The sequence below is a fragment of the Dermacentor variabilis genome, chromosome 11, assembly GCF_050947875.1.
Source record: "Dermacentor variabilis isolate Ectoservices chromosome 11, ASM5094787v1, whole genome shotgun sequence".
In the NCBI taxonomy this organism is placed as follows: Eukaryota; Metazoa; Arthropoda; class Arachnida; order Ixodida; family Ixodidae; genus Dermacentor; species Dermacentor variabilis.
The window spans coordinates 13,163,919-13,181,878 of NC_134578.1; the positions used below are offsets into that span (position 1 = coordinate 13,163,919).

General features: G+C 46.2%; 2 protein-coding genes across 2 annotated transcripts in view; one reads left to right on the top strand and one right to left on the bottom strand.

Annotated features, from left to right (window-relative positions):
- Positions 1–17,960, top strand: part of LOC142564809 (uncharacterized) — an 82,575-nt gene that overhangs the window by 3,903 nt on the left and 60,712 nt on the right. The window lies entirely within an intron of this gene.
- On the bottom strand, positions 6,405–7,379 carry LOC142564461 (uncharacterized). The gene has a single exon (XM_075675462.1). The coding sequence runs from the start codon at positions 7,377–7,379 to the stop codon at positions 6,405–6,407; it is 975 nt and encodes a 324-aa protein (XP_075531577.1).

Here is a 17,960-nt window from a genome sequence, read left to right on the forward strand (position 1 = left end):
TTTGCTGACGAACAGCTCCGCCAACACCGAATTTTGTGCGACGTGCGCCGTTAACGCTATCGCGTTAAATAAGAACAGTCCTTGTGGGGAGGACTAGCATCGTTGAATGACGTCAACATACCATTCCTGGAAAGTTTGCTTGATTACTTTCTGCTGCTTGCAGCTACATTACATAGTTCCTTTCATTAATCAATTAATTAATTTATTCATTCATCCATGCAACTTTATTTGCCGAATAAGTCGGAGTCGATATGGTTGAGGCCCTCAGTCCAGGGCTCCGCTGGCCTTTGCTCTCCGCCCGACCAGTTGCAAGTATTGATCTAGGTACCTATAGGAAAGTATGCGCACAACACAAGTACTACTTCGGTTTCGTGGGTCTTCGTCAAGAGCTGAAAGAATTTTAATTTCATTTATTTATTTTCTGAAAGTGCCCAAGAGCAGCTTTACGCCTTAATATTGGTGCACTTGTATTACACAAAGAACATAAAACCGAAAAACAAAACGGAATATCTCTAACAACAGTGGTACAAAGCGCAACAAAAAATTGAAATAATGAAAGACAGAAGTCAGATAATAAGCAAGTGGTAGAGCGGAATATATCAATATCATGACGCAAGGTATTTTATTGCGTTACAAGATGTGTTATAGCGTTGAAGGTGCAAGAGGAATTCACGTAGAAAATGCTAGAATTACGCAATTTAGCCAGAGGCACGCAGAATTAACGTCACAGCTAACAGTAACCGCAGACAGGAGAAGTGGTTGTGATTAGTTTATACGAGAATAAGTAATCACGGTATCTCCGCTTCATTCCTAGGGGTCTAATATTAAACATCTGCAGTACACGCTCATAGGCATAAAATACACGGCGTCCAAGAAATCGATCATACAGGGTACGAATGGAAGGTCGCTGAACACATTAAACTTTTGCAACATCGGTGAAATTAATACTGTTCCATACAACAGAACTAAACTCTAACTTCGAGCGGACGAAAGAAGAATACAAGAGAATAATGCAGTTCACATTCCTAAACTTCTTAGCCATCGTTGACATGAGGGCTAACTTCCTGTAGGATGCATTAACGATGATTGAAACATGTTCTTCGAAAGTTAGCCAGGAGTCAACCAATATTCCTAAGTCGCGAGTAAAACTCGCTCGTTTCAAAGGAATTTATCTGGTAAGTATTCATATAGTAAAGGGTACATTTTGCGATTTAAACAAGTGCCTTGGATGAAATAATGCGCAAAAAGTTGGAAGCACACCACTCCGCAACAGAATTGACATCTTCCTGTAAAAATTCACAATCCGGCTCCGATTCAATTTCATGGTAAAGTTTGATATCGCCAGCATATAAAAGGAGACGCGAATAACGCAAACATTCTTGAAGGTTATTTACAAAGATATTGAAAAATAATGGGCCCCAGATCGACCCTTGCGGATCACCGGAAGTTGATTCATAAGGCAAAGAGTACTTAGCACCGACGCGAAAATAATTTAACCGACTTGACAGGTAGTCTTTAAACAGCGTGCATAGGCTAGTACTAACGCCGTAATTCAAGAATTTATTGATAAGAAGATCATGAGAAATAATATCAAATGCATTTGGCAAGTAGAAGTATACGGTGTCTGCCATCGGTTAGCAACAGCGGCTGCTGCAGCATCAACAAACGAAACAAGGTTTGTTTCCACAGACCTACCATGAACAAAGCCATGTTGGTATACACTAATATTATGCTTAAAGAAAAACGGCAGATGTGTAAACATAGCTATTTCAAACACTTTTACAAACTGAGACAAGAGGGACACGGGGAGATAATTTTTGATGTCACTCTTGCTGCCACTATTATGAACTGGCACAACTATTGTATTCTCCCAACAAGAAGGAAAGACACGTACGCAAATAAAGACTAAAGATGTGCCTAAGGGGAGGAACAATTTAGTAAAACACTTTAGTAAAACGAATTTTCATTACTTCCAGGCCTTCCGTGCATCACTGTTCTATCTACTGAACCAGAATATTGTGATCAAACGCAAAGAATGCAGTTTTTTTTTTGCTACAGTACATACCATGGAAGGTGGACGATGCATAATAAGTGCGACCGGTTCGGCAGCAACTACAACTCAATGAAAGGCTGCCAAGAAGAATGCCAGTGTAAGTGCCATCCAAAACATGAATGTAGCCAAAATAAGGGGGAATGCTTGAAAAACCATAAGTAATAGATACCGGCAATTTTCGGAAGCAAGATTCCCCACATATTGTTGTAATACTTCCAGAAAACATGGAAGACAGATTCAGCGAAGGGCGACAAACGTTTTTAAGCATGAAATATTTTTAGCTCCTGCTGTCTGGGACCTCCAAGTGACCTTGAGCCAAAAGTCAGAGCCATTATCTGGGCGCTCAAACGAGGACATCCGGGCAACTAGTCAAGATCACATTACATACGCTATGTCTTAAGAAGCCAATAACCACTGGTATCAAGGGGAAATTACTTGTGCTTATTAAATGAAGAAAAGAAACAATAAATTACTGGAAATGGAAGTGGATGAAAAGAAAGCTTGCCGTAGGTTAATAACGATCCCACAACCTTCGCATGCGAAGGTTGTCGAATCACTATTGTCTCTACATGTGAGAACAACATAATGGCATTATTCAAAACTCAGCATGCGTGGCAGTGGCTTCAGCCATCGCCTTGGCCATTCAGGACGACAAGCGCCAAACCACTTCGGCTGTCATATCATCCGACTCACAAGAAGCTTGCCGCTTGTCCCTAAATGGAACGACACCCTAATCAATAATCAAAATCTTAGGCAATCAACTAGAAGAGCACCACACCACTGTATGGTGCCCGGCACACTAGCGACTGGCAGGAAACGCGAGGGCAGACCGTATTGCTCAAGGATTAAACATCCGAGAAACGGCATGGCCCAGCGATGACCTTCCACCGAATTCTCGTGACATCCTCCTACAGCAAAGATATATAGGATCGGATACGTTTTGGAAATACTCGCTCCAATTTAAACAGCCAACAGGATAGGGACTGGCGTCGTATTCAGACGACCTGCACCACCTACACAGCCACGAGGTTCACTGACGAGTGCCCGTGGTGCGCAGAGACACCCACACTAAAACATATCACATGCACTCTAAGAAAAAAAGGACTAAAAGGGGTAGCGAGGTTAGTCCTTTTCGGGACTAACTGATTTGCCACAACCATTAGTCCTTTTGGTGACTAACTGACATGGGATGAACTGTTACTCCCCATGCGCTTACTCCTTCGAAGACTAACAGCTGCCCTTTTCCGATGCTCCTCAAGGGAATAACGGTAATTTTTTTCCGATGCTCCGCAAAGGTGGAATTAATGAAATTAGGCATCTATACCCTAATGAAAAAATTAATCAGCTAAAGAAAAAATGCGTGCCCGAAAGTGGGATTCGAACTCACGTCCTCTCGCTCACAAGTCTGGCACTCTAACCACTTCACCACGGTGCTCTTTTTTTTCTTCTTTATTGCATGGAAAACAAAACTGAAAGTGTATTAAAAAGTCGACACAACTACACACTTAATACTAAGGCAAACACACACATGCGTCCAACAAGTGCATCCAGTTTGGCGGAGGTTCTTGCACAGCGTACACACTTCTTACATACGCAGCACTTTCGCGAAAGAAGGATTTTGTAGATCGCGGGCTTTCGGCATGGCGATCACAGAGTCTACTTCTCCACAGGCTACAGAAACCAAGTACTATGAACATGTCATAGGGAGGACCACCCGTAACCTTGAACGGTAGAAACCTTATTGAGTATGGAGTCATGTCAATGTCCTTTTTAAGCGTCCGTTGGAGAATGTGAGAAAGAAAAGATACAGCGTCCCTACAGTTTATGAAACAGTGATCTATGGTTTCGACACGTGGACAGAGTCGACAGTTTGTTGACCACGGCACAAAGCAACCCCTCGAATTCGACCAAGTTTTAACAGGGAGCGTTTCCGAATGTAATTTAAAGAAAAATGTTTTTACTCCAGGAGGTACGCACATTTTTCGGACGCGCTTAAGTACATCCTGATAAAGTCTGCTTAAATAAGGTGCACGATACAAAGGATCTGGGAAAATAGTCAACCAGTGCCGTAGAAATTGCTTTTCGACTCGCAGTGTACACGTATTCCAGGCTGAATCTAACTTTCAAGAAAACAAACGTGTCAACAACTTCCTTGAGAAAGCAACAAGGAGCCTGTGGGACATCTTTGACATTTGATGACACTACTATGTTAGGAACATAATGAACTAAACGGAGTTGCAACATTTCACGCAAAAACGGATGGTCACTGTCTCGAAAGAAAAACAGGCGAGAAACAATTTGCCTGACGAAGAGGTGTACTAATCCTAGACCACCACGTTCAAGGGGGAGGAACAGATTGTCGCGCCGCGTCGATTCACAGCTCGAACTCCAAATAAATGTTTCAAATACGCGTTGCAATACCTGAAGAAGTCTTGAGCAGTGCAGTACTTGTAGCACATACATAAGACGGGAAGTTAAGAACACGTTGCACACTTCAGCACGAATGAACATTGACAAATACCGCCCTCGCCATGAATTCACTTTATGTTGAATTTTGCCAACTTCTCCCGACCAATGAGTGTTGCTATTTCGATACTGTGAGAGAGGCACACCTAAATAACGCAGATCTTCTTTCCATTGAATGCCTGCGTAATGTGATGGCTTTGTGGCCCACAATCCAAACCAAAAAGCTGAACCTTTTTCAAAGTTAACGCTTGCACCAGAAGCCGCACAATATTGTTCTGTAATTGCAAGAGCAGTCTTTACACTCTTTTTATCGGTACAAAAAAGGCCGCGTCGTCTGCATACGCAAGAACCCGAACCTCATTAGTCAGTAATTTAAACCCTTGAAAATTTTGTTCTTTAAGAATGCTCATACAAAGTGGCTCTAAATGCAAGCAGAACAGAAGCGGTGACAAGGGGCATCCTTGTCGTACTGATAAAAGCCTAATCGGATCGGAGAGAGAGCCATTCACTATCAGTCTTGTTGAGCCATTAGCATAACATATCCTGACACTTCTAAGGAGCAGAGATCCGATATTTATGTGCTCTAGTACATAAACCGGAATGAGTGATTCACCCTGTCGAACGCCTTAGCCAGATCTAGCTGTACCATTGCCACCTGTCCAATCCCCTCAGCTACACACTCTAGCACCGATCTCGCAACATGAATGTTCGTCTGAATGGAGCGGCCCCTGATGCCACATGTTTGATGATCACCGACCACAGACCTTATAACTTGCAAACGGTTAGCTAATATCTTATCGAAAATCTTATAATCCACATTGCATAAGGAGATAGGCCGATATCCTTCCACTTTTTGCAATTTAGTTCCATCATCGCTTTTGGCTATAAGGACGGTGTGTCCTTCGTACATTGTGGCGGTTAGGTACCCTACTTCCAAGGCCTCTCGGTACACCTGAAGTAATAATGGCGATAAGAGGGAACGAAAACACTGATAAAATACGGCAGTAAGGCCATCCGGGTGAGCTATAAGCGCTATAAGCTATAAGCTACATGAGCTATAAGCTCAGTAAGACGATTTAAAAAACACTCACGCGAAAGTAACTGGTTATTAAACTTCCACAGCTCCCAGCACACACGCCGACTTTGGTACCGACGGCTGCCAAACGATGCTGAGACTAGGTAACGGTCACTAAAGAATATAGGGTGCACAGTGTAACAATAGATAAGAGGTAGCGCGCTAAGTGAAACATATTCGGTCAAGCCTTGCATACGAGGTACCCTAGAAGTGCGTATCTCGACATCCCGCCTTTTCAGTCCTTCCCCCCCCCCCAATGTCCACAAGCTGATAATCACATATCAGGCGTTGCAACGCATCACTACTTGGATCATGTCTCAGCTTCAGTGACGTACGATCTTGCGCGTTTCATACACATTTAAAGTCTCCAAGGAGGGACAATGCACGATCAGCACAGAAATGATGTTCTAGAGATAAGAAGAAACACTCGCGTTCAAGTTACTTGTTCGGGGCATAAACACACACAAATCTAAAGCTCGTGCCACTGATATCAATATCGCGACAGATTAGGCGCCCTTCTCTATCTGTAAACAAATGTAGCAAATCACATTGTAAATGTTTGCTGACGAATAACATACAACCTTCGGAAACGCCTACTGCATGGCTGACACAATCATTATAGTCAGATAGGAATGGAGATAGAGCTACTTCTGTGTTTTCGTCGGATTCAATCTTTGTTTCTTGAATAGCAGCAATATCTAATTTTCTATTGCGTAACAAATGAAGAAGCTGTGCTTGTCCGTGGCTTACGAAGTAAGCGACGGCATTTAATGTACCAAAATGAAAGGGAAGAGCGCCCGCCATGATTACCTATGTAGGTGCAGCGTTTGAACGCTGCTCCAGAGGTGCACCACTCCCTTCTTGATGATGTGATGCACCATGGACCTTTTGGTGCACGTTAACACAAGGGGCATCTGCAGGAGTAGGCGTTCCCCGGAGCGATTTTGTCAACTCTGACACTTTGGGAACGCGAGCCTCCTTTCCCGAGGGCGATGGATTGTCAGATGGCGCTAGACGCTTCTTGGCGGCCTCGCACATCGATCCAGATTCCACTGACGGTGGGCGATCTTGAACTGGTGGCGATTCTGCCCATGACACCGTTGGTTCGTCGTCAGGCGCCTTAGTCTCATCCTCGCTTGCAGGCTTCTGGCTAACGCTAATGCCAGCCGATGTCGGCTTAATCTTTTCTTGTCGATGAGTCTCAGGCAGTGTTTCGCCAGTTGCATCCACAACATCGCTCACGTCCATTAGATGATCGGTGATGGTATCATCCTCAGCTGATCTGTTTCCACGAAGCTTGTCAGCGTAGGTTCCGACGCATGCATCTGCAGGATGACCGTAGCGGTGACAGTTACTGCAGCGCGGTGTTCTACATTGTCGCCGGATATGCCCAACTCTGTTACACCGGAGGCAAAGTGGTGGTCGCCCAGGAACCAAGATAAGGCACTGGTGGCCGTATATGCTCAATAGATGTGGCAGATTACTGGCAGAAACCCCATCTTTCAATGTGAACGCTGCGTCTCGATTAGTCATTTGCCAGCCCTCCATGCCGTCACACCGCCACATTTCTCTCGTGATGGACTCCACTGTGCCATATGGCTCTAGCGGTTCAACAATCTGTCTCTGTTCGAGGTGCGGGGGAAGCCAAAGAAGCTTCATCTTGATATTTTTGCATTCGGGGTCTATGACAAGGCACATGAGGCCTTTCACCAGCAACTCGCCCTTGTCGACAAATTTCTGTTTCGCGATGCTGTTAACACATGTGACTAACCACAGATGGCTCATCTGGTATTGTCCAGCGCCGAGGATATCAGTTGCATTTAGCACTGAAAGGAGAGCATCACGAAAGTACGCGGCCCTATACGGCCACCCTGCCAGGTCAGCATGCAGGAAGACTGAATTGAGAACGGTGTTGCCAGTCGGTAGACGAGGGAGAACGACTTTATAATTACCGGAATCAGTAGGTGACGGTGGGTGTGATCCTCGGCCGAGGGCCGATGCGCCGTTTCCAGCGGAGCTCATCGCAAATGTGGCCGTTCGAACAAGCCTCTTCTTCACCACGGTGCTCGGTTGACAGGAATGGATATTTAAACGACGTTAAGCATTGGAACGCAAGTGTGGCAATATAAAAGCGACTTGGCATATTGTGCATGATATGCAGTGAGAGTCTAACGTTGAGTACACTTGCAACCATGAGCGACTGCGAAAAGAAATCAGTCCGAGTATTCTTAGGGTGATTTGAACTAAAGCAGTACGCGATGTATACGTGTAGCGAGCTCAAACGGGGCCCCCTACCCAAGACGACAGAGAAGGCCAATTTCTCTGTCGCTTAGCGTGTCCCGTTTGAGCTACGCATCGCTTCAGTTCGCAACTTCCTTGGAACGGATGAACTTAGGTACTATTGACCAAGAAAATCTTCCTGTCTATCAATGACTTGCGGGTTTAATGTGCATCGCTCACTTATGGTGTGCGCAGGAAGGGCATGACTCTTCGTATTGCCGCTTTTAAGTTTCACGCAATTTTCTCATGAAGAGGCAAGGTACCGCTATGCATGTAGTTCAATAGACAATGCACGAACTTCGAATTATTCACGATTTATAGACAATACCGTTTTCGCCGCTTCGCTCCACCACACGGACGAAAGCAGCGAAGTGCATGGGGAGTAACTGTTGTCGTTCGTCCTCCCGTTGCTCTCTTTTCGACCAGGGACTAAACAGTTACTCTCCGAAATTTGCACACGGCATGCACATTCATGCAGTTAGTCCTTTGAGGGACGAAAGCGCCCTTTTCAGGACTAACGGCCCAGTTACTCCCTTTTTCCCTGGGATTTTTCTTAGAGTGTGGGAGTGCCCCAAGAGGCCTGCGCACATAGACAGCCCCATAATACACCAACATCCACTAATGAGGAATGGGCAGTGGGATGCATGGCTTGCGGACGAGGCTCGGGAGAGCCAATTGGCTCTTCTGGACCAAGCCCAGCGAGTCGCTCGTGCCAGTGAGGCCCTGGCCCCAACCATTGTGCCTTATTTTATTTTCAATAAAGTTTTCACTCACTCACTCACTCACTCACTCACTCACTCACTCACTCACTCACTCACTCACTCACTCACTCACTCACTCACTCACTCACTCACTCACTCTTCGAAGATTAGCTCACCTTCCTCTGTGACACATGGTCACGCCAGCACTTGCCTACCGTCCTTGCAGCGAACATTCACTATCGTCACTATAGACCGTTTCATCGGGCGAGGAGGATAGGGCGCGTGGAGTGCCTTTCCTCCTCTATGGCTTGGGCGATCCGGCGCGGCGCTGCTTGAAAGTATTGCTGTCGCGTGCTGCGGAACGATTTCGAGATGTTTTAGGTCTTACTTTGTGAAATTTACGCCATGTCCGTTCATATAAGGTCGTCAGGGAAGCCTTTCGGTGCATCGGTAACTACTGTAGGCAGAAATATGCCTACAGGGCGCAAAAATGTGACGCGCACAATCAGCCGCGGTGTACGCGCATTATCAGTCGCGGTGCGTGTATGTGTTGTTTACTATTTCGCTTATATCGTTTTTAATTCAACAAAGAAAACCGGCGTCTCTGTATTACCAGCATTAAATGGTAAATCAGCTCACTGTCTGATTGATTGGCGTAGGGAGTATAAAACAAAACATAAGAGCGCACGCTCGTGCACGGCCAACCTAAGGCAGCCACGAAACATCTGAGCGGCAGGCGCTATCAAATATTTGTGATACACTGGCATCGTTCTCACGCATTTCAAGTCTAGCATGCTTGAAATTACCATATGTCTACGAGGCAGCACGATACATATATAAGCTGTGTGCTTCGGCATTGCATTTTTGGCCTGTATACAGCCATAATATATGAGAGGGTTCGCATAAAAAGAATGCGATGGCTATTTTTGAGCGCGAAATTCCTGTAATACGTGTGAGTGCGTCGTAGAGAACAGAACGAACACAACCGGAAAAAAAATCTGTTATCATCCTCTTTCTCTAAAAAGCAAGAGAAAACGGGCTAACACCGCACAATGTTTATAAATATATAACCGCTGATGCCGTATGCTTGGACCATGCGCTATATAGAACAAAGGTATCTGTAATCCAGCAGCTACTACTGCTTAGGACGCTCGCGCAGTTCATAAACGGTCGCTTTGCTGGACAAGCTTAATTCAGACTGTAAGGTATGCTGCTATTACTAGCCAAAACTATTTCATTCATTGGTAGAAATCTCATCCATCCAACCAAGTAGTCACGCAATGTAACCTGCAGCGAACAGTTTGGACGCTTGTCAAAGTATAACAGCACAGCTCCTATCGTAGCAGAACGGTACCCACGCTGTTACGATCGTAGCGTATGTTTCATGACTCCTAAACCGCAGCTTAGAAATAGAGGATAATACTGCAATAAGGTCACATTAGTGATTGGAACATTCGGAAATACACAATTGATCTCCGAGGCTGATTGTAGGCTCAAATATGCACGCACACATCGCGCTGCGTGTTCCGTCCACCTCAACGCTCAGCAGAAATTCCGGCCATGAGGCCTTAAACCACTTGATCACGTCTCACAGTACCGTTTACCACGTAGAAGGCGCACTTCATACTGAACAGACCGCACGACCGCGAAAACAAACACCAGAACCTACCGCTGAGCGTATACCTGCCACGCAAAAGACCGCTTTCACCCAAGCCAGTATGGCGCTGCTCATAGGCGGCTCCACTGCGTTCACAATATGGCGGCGCCTACGAAAAAACGGTCTATATCAGCGCCGACATTCAAAGACAAAATGGCGCCAGGCGTGTGCAACGTCAGCCTGCTTGTTCGTCGTCTGCTGCCTGCACTCATGGAAACCACACTATAAAAAGTGTGGTTTTCGTTCTACACTACAGCTATGAAAAATGGCTTCGTGTAGGAGGGCGCGCTACACTTTCCTACTCCAAGTAAAAAAAAAATGGCGACTTCCTACACTAGCTACACTCGTGTAGCCAGTGTAGGTAAAAAAAGAAAGTAGCCCTAGTAGATGCAGACAAAATAGTATCGACAACGGAACTCATACTAGCTGATATTTGTAGGTTGTGGGAATTTTGGGAATTTGACGCGCCATTGCGCGGGCGCGTTTCACCCATGTTCTGCAATCCTTAAGCCACATCGTTCTCGCTTCGAACCAGTTGTCAGAGGTGGCGCTGGCCTCGCAGTGGTTCGCGGTGAGGGCGGAGCTAGTGACGTCAGGGAGGGGCCCCTAGTGGCTACTGCCGTGACGGTAGCCGCTCTTTTTCTCCTTGTGACAGCGCGCGGTACGTACATGCTTCCTCTCGTCCGCCGACACCTTTGTGACTAGGACTGAGCTCACGCACGGCGCCTTTGCCCGTGCGGGGAGCTCGTACCTCGTGTTGATCCTACCCCGACGCTAAGCCGAAGAACGGGTGCCTAGTGCTCGCGCGAGGTCGTACCACGCCGAGCCGCACTTATCGGAGGCCCAAGCCGAAGGAGATTGCCCGAGCTCTCGCGAGTTGGCCCATCGGTTATCGCGAGAGCAAGTAGCATAGCCGCCGGGACTTTTCCTACCGACGTGTCCCAGCTTGAGCCTGTACTCTCGCAGCAACGTGCTACAGGCGCCCCTGACTGTATTTTCGCCCTTGGTGCGGGACCCCTTTGGTTCCCCGCCGTCCCGGGACCGGGCGTTCGTGCAGTGTTGGGTGCCGTTGGAGACAATAAACGGTTTCCGTCAACTTAGGGCAATACTGTGTTCTTGCGTGCGTCGCTCGGTAGCCCCTTGTGGCCTGAGCTCGCGCGCAGCGGCGCTAGAGGCTGACGGCTGACGTGGCCCTGTGGCTCGCTAAGCTCGAACCCGCGGTGGTCGGTACTCCTGCGAGACCTTAAGACCCACAAGCTTTAAGTGCAAAGACTCTTGAACAACGAGCATTCCTAGAATATCTGGAAGGCTGCGCACGTGTAAGCCTAATTCAGAGTCACAAACTATCACTCTATGGCTAGTACCTGTGGGTTGTCAGTGTGCTGTAGTATCATTGGTGACGTCGCATGAGGAGAAAAAACGCACAGACAAGATCAAGCAATCCATAATTATCGATCCTTTTTTTTTCTTTGAGTTAAACACCGAAAAGCTCTCTTTCAATGCTAGAATACTTAACTGCACATTTTTTTCTTTTCACAATATACCCACCATTCCGAGAATTCGAACTGCAACGCGGTTACTGATAGGTTAAAGCTTCCCTTTCGCTCATTTCGCTTCAGATGTACGGAATTCGGAACGCTCAGGGACCGCCGGTGTTAGCCTTTTTGGACGGATGTATGTTAATACGATATTCAACACACTGCCTTCGTTTGTGCTGTCGTAGTTTAGGCCAAGTATGGCGTCCGCGAATCTTCGCGGACGTTATACTTGGCCTATGACGTCTGCGAATCTTGGCAGACGTCATACTTGGTTCTTTTCGCATACGCGTAAATGACTCGTAAAAGAGCGTTTATTCTGGCGGAGTCAACGTACGAGTACTCTGTTGCAGTCAATTGCCCTGCATTGTATGTTTTCAAGCAGCTCAGGAATTGTAGAATACATTCACTCTTTGTTTGGCAAGCACATGGTTCCGGCCTTTCATGGCCGTCTAGGCATTGCTGCCACTTAGTAGCACAGCTATTGATTATACCCATACCGCTGTCAAGAACAGATGCAGCCACAAGTCTTCGCTCCCTCGACCGCGAGCTTACACAGAATCTGTGGAAGAGCAGTGAATTCACGAACACACGTCTCCACAGATTGTATCCACGTCTGCAACTCCGCCTACCACCAGGGTTGCCACGAGCGGAAGCAACACTTGTGTGCCGCCTGTGGCTCGGCGTGGCATTCACGAGCTCCTATTCATTCCGCATTGGAATGGCCGACAGCCCTACTTGTGACAGCTGCGGCTGCGAGGAGACGATTGAACACCTCCTTTGTGACTGTCCCCGTTACAATGTGCGAAGAAAAGTGCTCGTGACCGCTCTCGCAAAACTGGACAATCGCCCCTTTAAAGAGGAAAAACCTCTAGGACATTGGTCCAGACGGGCTTCGGCACTCAGGGCCTTAAGGGCTTTGTTGAAGTTTTTAAGGACATGCGAATTGTGCGACCGCCTTTGAACGTTGTAGCGCGTAGTTTCGCGATATATATATATATATATATATATATATATATATATATATATATATATATATATATATATATACTGTCCGTGCTGGTGGTATGTGGCATGGCTAGACTTCGGCCATGCCACAAGGTGACTTCGGCCAGTCAAAAGGTGACGTATTACCCTTTGTTGTCTAAGTGACCATTGACGTTTGTCGTGTAAGTTATGTACAGTTGAAGGCAATTGCGGCGATTTTCTGGCGCTGTCAAGGTACTGCAATATTTAGGTTCCCCCTCTCACTCGTCTGATAGTAGAATTGTTCCGAAAGTTCGAAAATAATTTTAAATAGGCAAAAAATCGCAAAAACAAAATTGAAACCTGACAATAAGAAGCCGAGCGAACCTCCTCGTGTGACGTCACGAGCATCCCCAGGGGGCCAGGCGCGCAAGGCACGCCGGTCTCACCAGTTCGCCGAACGAAGCAAGCGAAGAACAGACGCCGCTGATTCGTGACTGCGCCAGACCTCGGGTGACAAATGTCAGCTGCACCAGCTCTTCGGATCTGCCAAATATTGACAGTTATAATTCTGACGAGTTCAATAAGCACGTATCGCTGTTCGCATTCGACCCGCCACCACGAGAGCCAGAGCCCATGCGCTACATATAGTGTTACAACATGGAGACCAAGGGTCGCCCTAACGACTGATTTTATACGTGCTGCTTGCTATTTTAGGTGATGGTTATATTGCGTTCCGTTTTACACAGACGATATTAAGGAAGGACAGAACGTGGACGGACGTAGCGCTACGTCCGTCCACGTTCTGTCCTTCCTTAATCTCGTCTGTGTAAAACTGAGCGCAATATAACCACGAACGTTCACCAACTAGCCCCCTTCATTGCTTTTCTATTTTAGGTGTTTTACTCTTTCTCAGGGAAGCACTTCGCACGCTCACTGTAAGGTATGGAGCGCGACTTTCCGCATTTGTATCTCGCAAGGACGCCGCTCACATGCAGTACAAATCACCGACCGGTGCATTTCTTCACATCGGCAGGTACCGTGGGCACTTAACCTTCGTTTGAGGTATAATGTTAGCCGCTCTTCGGTGACATCAATTAATGTCAGAACACAGGCTGATTTTGTTCACGTAAACATCGCTGCATCACTCTGAATCGCGCTGACATGAGCAACCACACATCTTCGAAAACAGTGAGCAGGAGACCGTAACACGGGAGCGCTTTTATGCTGCCTACTCACATTCTTCGTATTCTCTTCATGCACACAATATGTTTCGTAAAACAGACACAGATGACGACTTTGCGCGTATGTTTGTTCATTTAGAGAACGCGTAGTCTTCTCGCGGAAACGCCAATGCCAGTATTGACACCATCGGCAGCGGAACGTGCGATTGTTTACGCTGCTGTATCGAAGGGGCCTACGCGTGCTGCCCCCTCAGGATATGAGGCAAGCAGTGCACCTTGGAAGCAAAATAACGAGCCTGCATCAAAATACCTAAATATGCACCCACGTTTGTAGTCGCATTTAACTTAAGGCAAGTGCCGGTAAGTGCAGCCGGCAGCTTTCCATCGGAAATGGCAACGTAGCGATGCCAATACTGCTCCGTGTCGTCGCTCCTCGCGTTTCGTGTCTGCACTGTACGAAATGAGGAGCGGTTTGTTACAGATCCGTATGGTCAAAACTAAATTACAGAAGCAGTTTCCTTCATCCTAATGGCCTAATTAGCTTCATGTCAGTCGCTCAAGTCCGCCATCAGTAGACGCATGAACTACGCGACTGTGACATATAGGCTTAACCTCGGTTGAACGCCATCGGCATTGGTTCAAACTATGTGAGCGGATGGCGAGGGCTGAAGTTCGTGTAGCCAACACTGTAATACCCCTGTCACACTGGGCGTTTTAATGTCATAAGAATCAAGTGACATTAGCATCGAATGACATTATTCAGTTGCTACATAGCGATATGTAATGCCATTAGCACCGAATGACTTCGCACTCGGAGCGAATGTGTACGCTGAACCCCAGAAACAAAGCAAAACAGGACAGAGCATTTACAAATTGAAAGTCGCACTCGTAAAAAAATAATAATTTTTGCGTGTTTTAATTGACTTGTTACTTCAAAGAGACAAAATCTGTGCTGCAGGCTGTCGCGAAATGTTACTCTCCAGCTCAGCACCGTCTGGCCGCCGCCCATGCCGCCACCACTCTACTCGTCGGCCATATAACGTCTAATCGCTTCCTCTGATTATTACGCCTTGCTCGTAATGCAGAGTACGCAGCAACTAACCGGTTCACCTGCTGCAACTTAGCGTCGTCGTCCAGTGTCGCCACGTAAGCCATTTTGTTTGTTTTCAATTTATCGGCTACTCAGGTGGCTAAGCCTTGTTTTGGCTTATAGTGGCCACATAGTCTGAAATAGAATTTGCTTATACGCATTACTAAAATAATTTTTTTTCAGTGAAGCGACTTCCCAAGAATATTTTAAATATATGGATAGCTTATGCAAGCACTTTATACCTACCTTGTTCTACTTTAGTCTCCACGTTTTTTCTGAATGATCGCCATTGATACCGACACCGCATGACATTAATTTTTCGAGTGTAGCACCTCCACGGGCGAATGTCATTCGTTGCACCGAATGCCGTTCGATTCGAATGACATTAAATGTCCCAGTGTGACAGGGGTATAACACTGCTTGCCACCCCCTCCCCCCCATCAGTTGCCCGTCCACGGGGAACGCAACTTCTTGCTACAGCAACTTCTCACGCAATGCACTAGCTCAAGCTCGTCGACTCCTCCACGCTCTGGTCGCTATCGTCTGCATGATCCCGGCATGCTCGGCATGGAACACTCCTGACGTCATGCACAATGTGGCCTGTAACTCAGGACGAGTTAAGGTATGGTGTTCGAGGCAATTATTTAAATTCATTTGTAAAAAAATCTGTCCGACTCTCAAAGCTGATTTTTTGAGGACATGACGTAAGTATTCAGAGCAACGTACACGGCGAATTTCATTACCATCCGCTGCCATCGAAAATGGGCCGGAGTTGCACTTTAAGCCACATAAGCCAGCTGCGAAAGCCGGTTTGCGCGAACACCACCAACATAATAAAAAAATCTTAATGTCAGAAGCGGCGCTTCTAAAACACATCTGATATACCTAGGCCGTGGCTGCTAACTGGAGGAATGCAACAGCTCATGGCTTAGAGCCTCATATCGTTCCCTGCTTCTCCGAGTGTAAAAGGTAGAGCATCTTAAGGATGTAAAGGACTTGATCTATAGACGTAGCATTTGTTTCATACTCACATTGAAAGTGCGAATAAAAACCTGCGCTGCAGTTTGTCCAGAACATTCTCTTTCAATGACGTTCACCGGTAGTTATTAAGGATCCAGGAGCGAGCTGTGACGTGTCATACTTCTGAGCTTTTACCGTCTGCTGCCGCTAATACACGGTGACGATGGCCCTTCGTGGGACATTAGAAGCACGAAAAAGCAGCACACATTTCTTTCGTTTGCGCACGGTGGCACTGTTTTTCTCTCACCTTGTCGTCACGCTATTCACAACATCTTTGGGTGAGTACCTTTGCACTTTGCTTTATTGAATGGCATGCCATACATATCACCATCATCATCATCATCATCATCATCATCAGCGGCAGTAGCAGCAGCCTGTTTTATGTCCGCAGCAGGACGAAGGCCTCTCCGTGCGATCTCCAATTACCCCTGTCTTGCGCCAACTGATTTCAACTAGCGCCCGCAAATTTCCTAAGTTCATCGCTCCACCAAGTCTTCTGCCGTTTTCTACTGCGTTTCCCTTCTCTTGGTACCCATTCTGTAACCCTAATGGTCCAACGGTTATATAATGGCAATGGTCCAAGCAGCGCATTACATGACCTGCCCAGCTCCATTTCTTTCTCTTGATGTCAATTGGAATATCTACTATACCCGCTTGCTCTCTGATCCAAACCGCTCTCTTTCTGTCTCTTAAAATTATGCCTGGCAATCTTCGTTCCATCGCTCTTTGCGTAGACGTTAACTTGTTCTCAAGCTTCTCTGTCAGTCTCCAAGTCTCTGCCCCATAAGTCAGCACTGGTAAAATGCACTGATTGTACACCTTCCTTTTCAATGATAATGATAAGCTTCCAGTCAGGAGCTGACAATGTCTGATGTATGCAATCCAACCCATTTTTATTCTTCCATGAATTTCTTTCTCATGATCTGGGTTCCCTGTGATTAATGGACCTAGGTAAACGTACTCCTTCACAGTCTCGAGACGCTGATGGGCGATCCTGAACTCTTGTTCCTTTGCTGGGCTGTTCTTCATTACCTTTCTCTTCTGCATATTAATCTTCAACCACACTCTTACTCTCTCTGTTAAGGTCCTCAATCGTTTGTTGTAACTCGTCTGCATTGTTGCTGAATAGAACAATGTCACCGGCAAACCGAAGGTTGCTGAGATATGCGCCGTCGATTCTTACTCCTAAGCCTTCCCAGTTTAATAGCTTGAATAGTTCTTCCTAGCACGCAGTGAATAGCATTGGAGAGATTGGGTCTCACTGTCTGACTCCTTTTTTTTATAGGTATATTTCTGCTTTTCTTGTCTGTAGATATTTTCCAAGGTATTTACGTAAGCGGTTCTGTACGCCTTGATTACGTAATGCCTCTATGACTGCTGTTATCTCAACTCAATCAAATGCCTTTTCGTAATCTATGAAAGCCATATAGAGAAGCTTATTGTACTCTGCGAATTCCTCGATATCCTGATTAATGACATGGATTGATCCATTGTAGATTAGCCCTTCCTGAAGCCAGCCTGTTCCCTTGGTTGACTAAAGTCCAGTGTTGCCATTATTCTATTGGAGATTATTTTGGTAAATATTTTACATAATACACTAATCGGCCTATAATTTTTCAATGCTGTAACGTCTCCCTTGTTGTGGATTAGTAAAATGTTTGCACTGTTCCGGTTTTCTGGGACCCTTGCAGTCGATAGACACTTCGCATAAAGAGCCGCCAGTTTTCCAAGAATTATGTCTCCTCCATTTTTTATTAAATCGACTGTTATTCCATCTTCTCCTGCCGCTCTTCCTCGTTTCATGTCTTGCAAGACCCTTCTGACCTCATCGCTAGTTATAGGAGGAGTTTCCGTATCCTGTTCATTACTGTTTCTAATGGAGGTATCCCGACTCCTCTGGGTATTGCACAGGTCAGTACAGAATTATTCCACT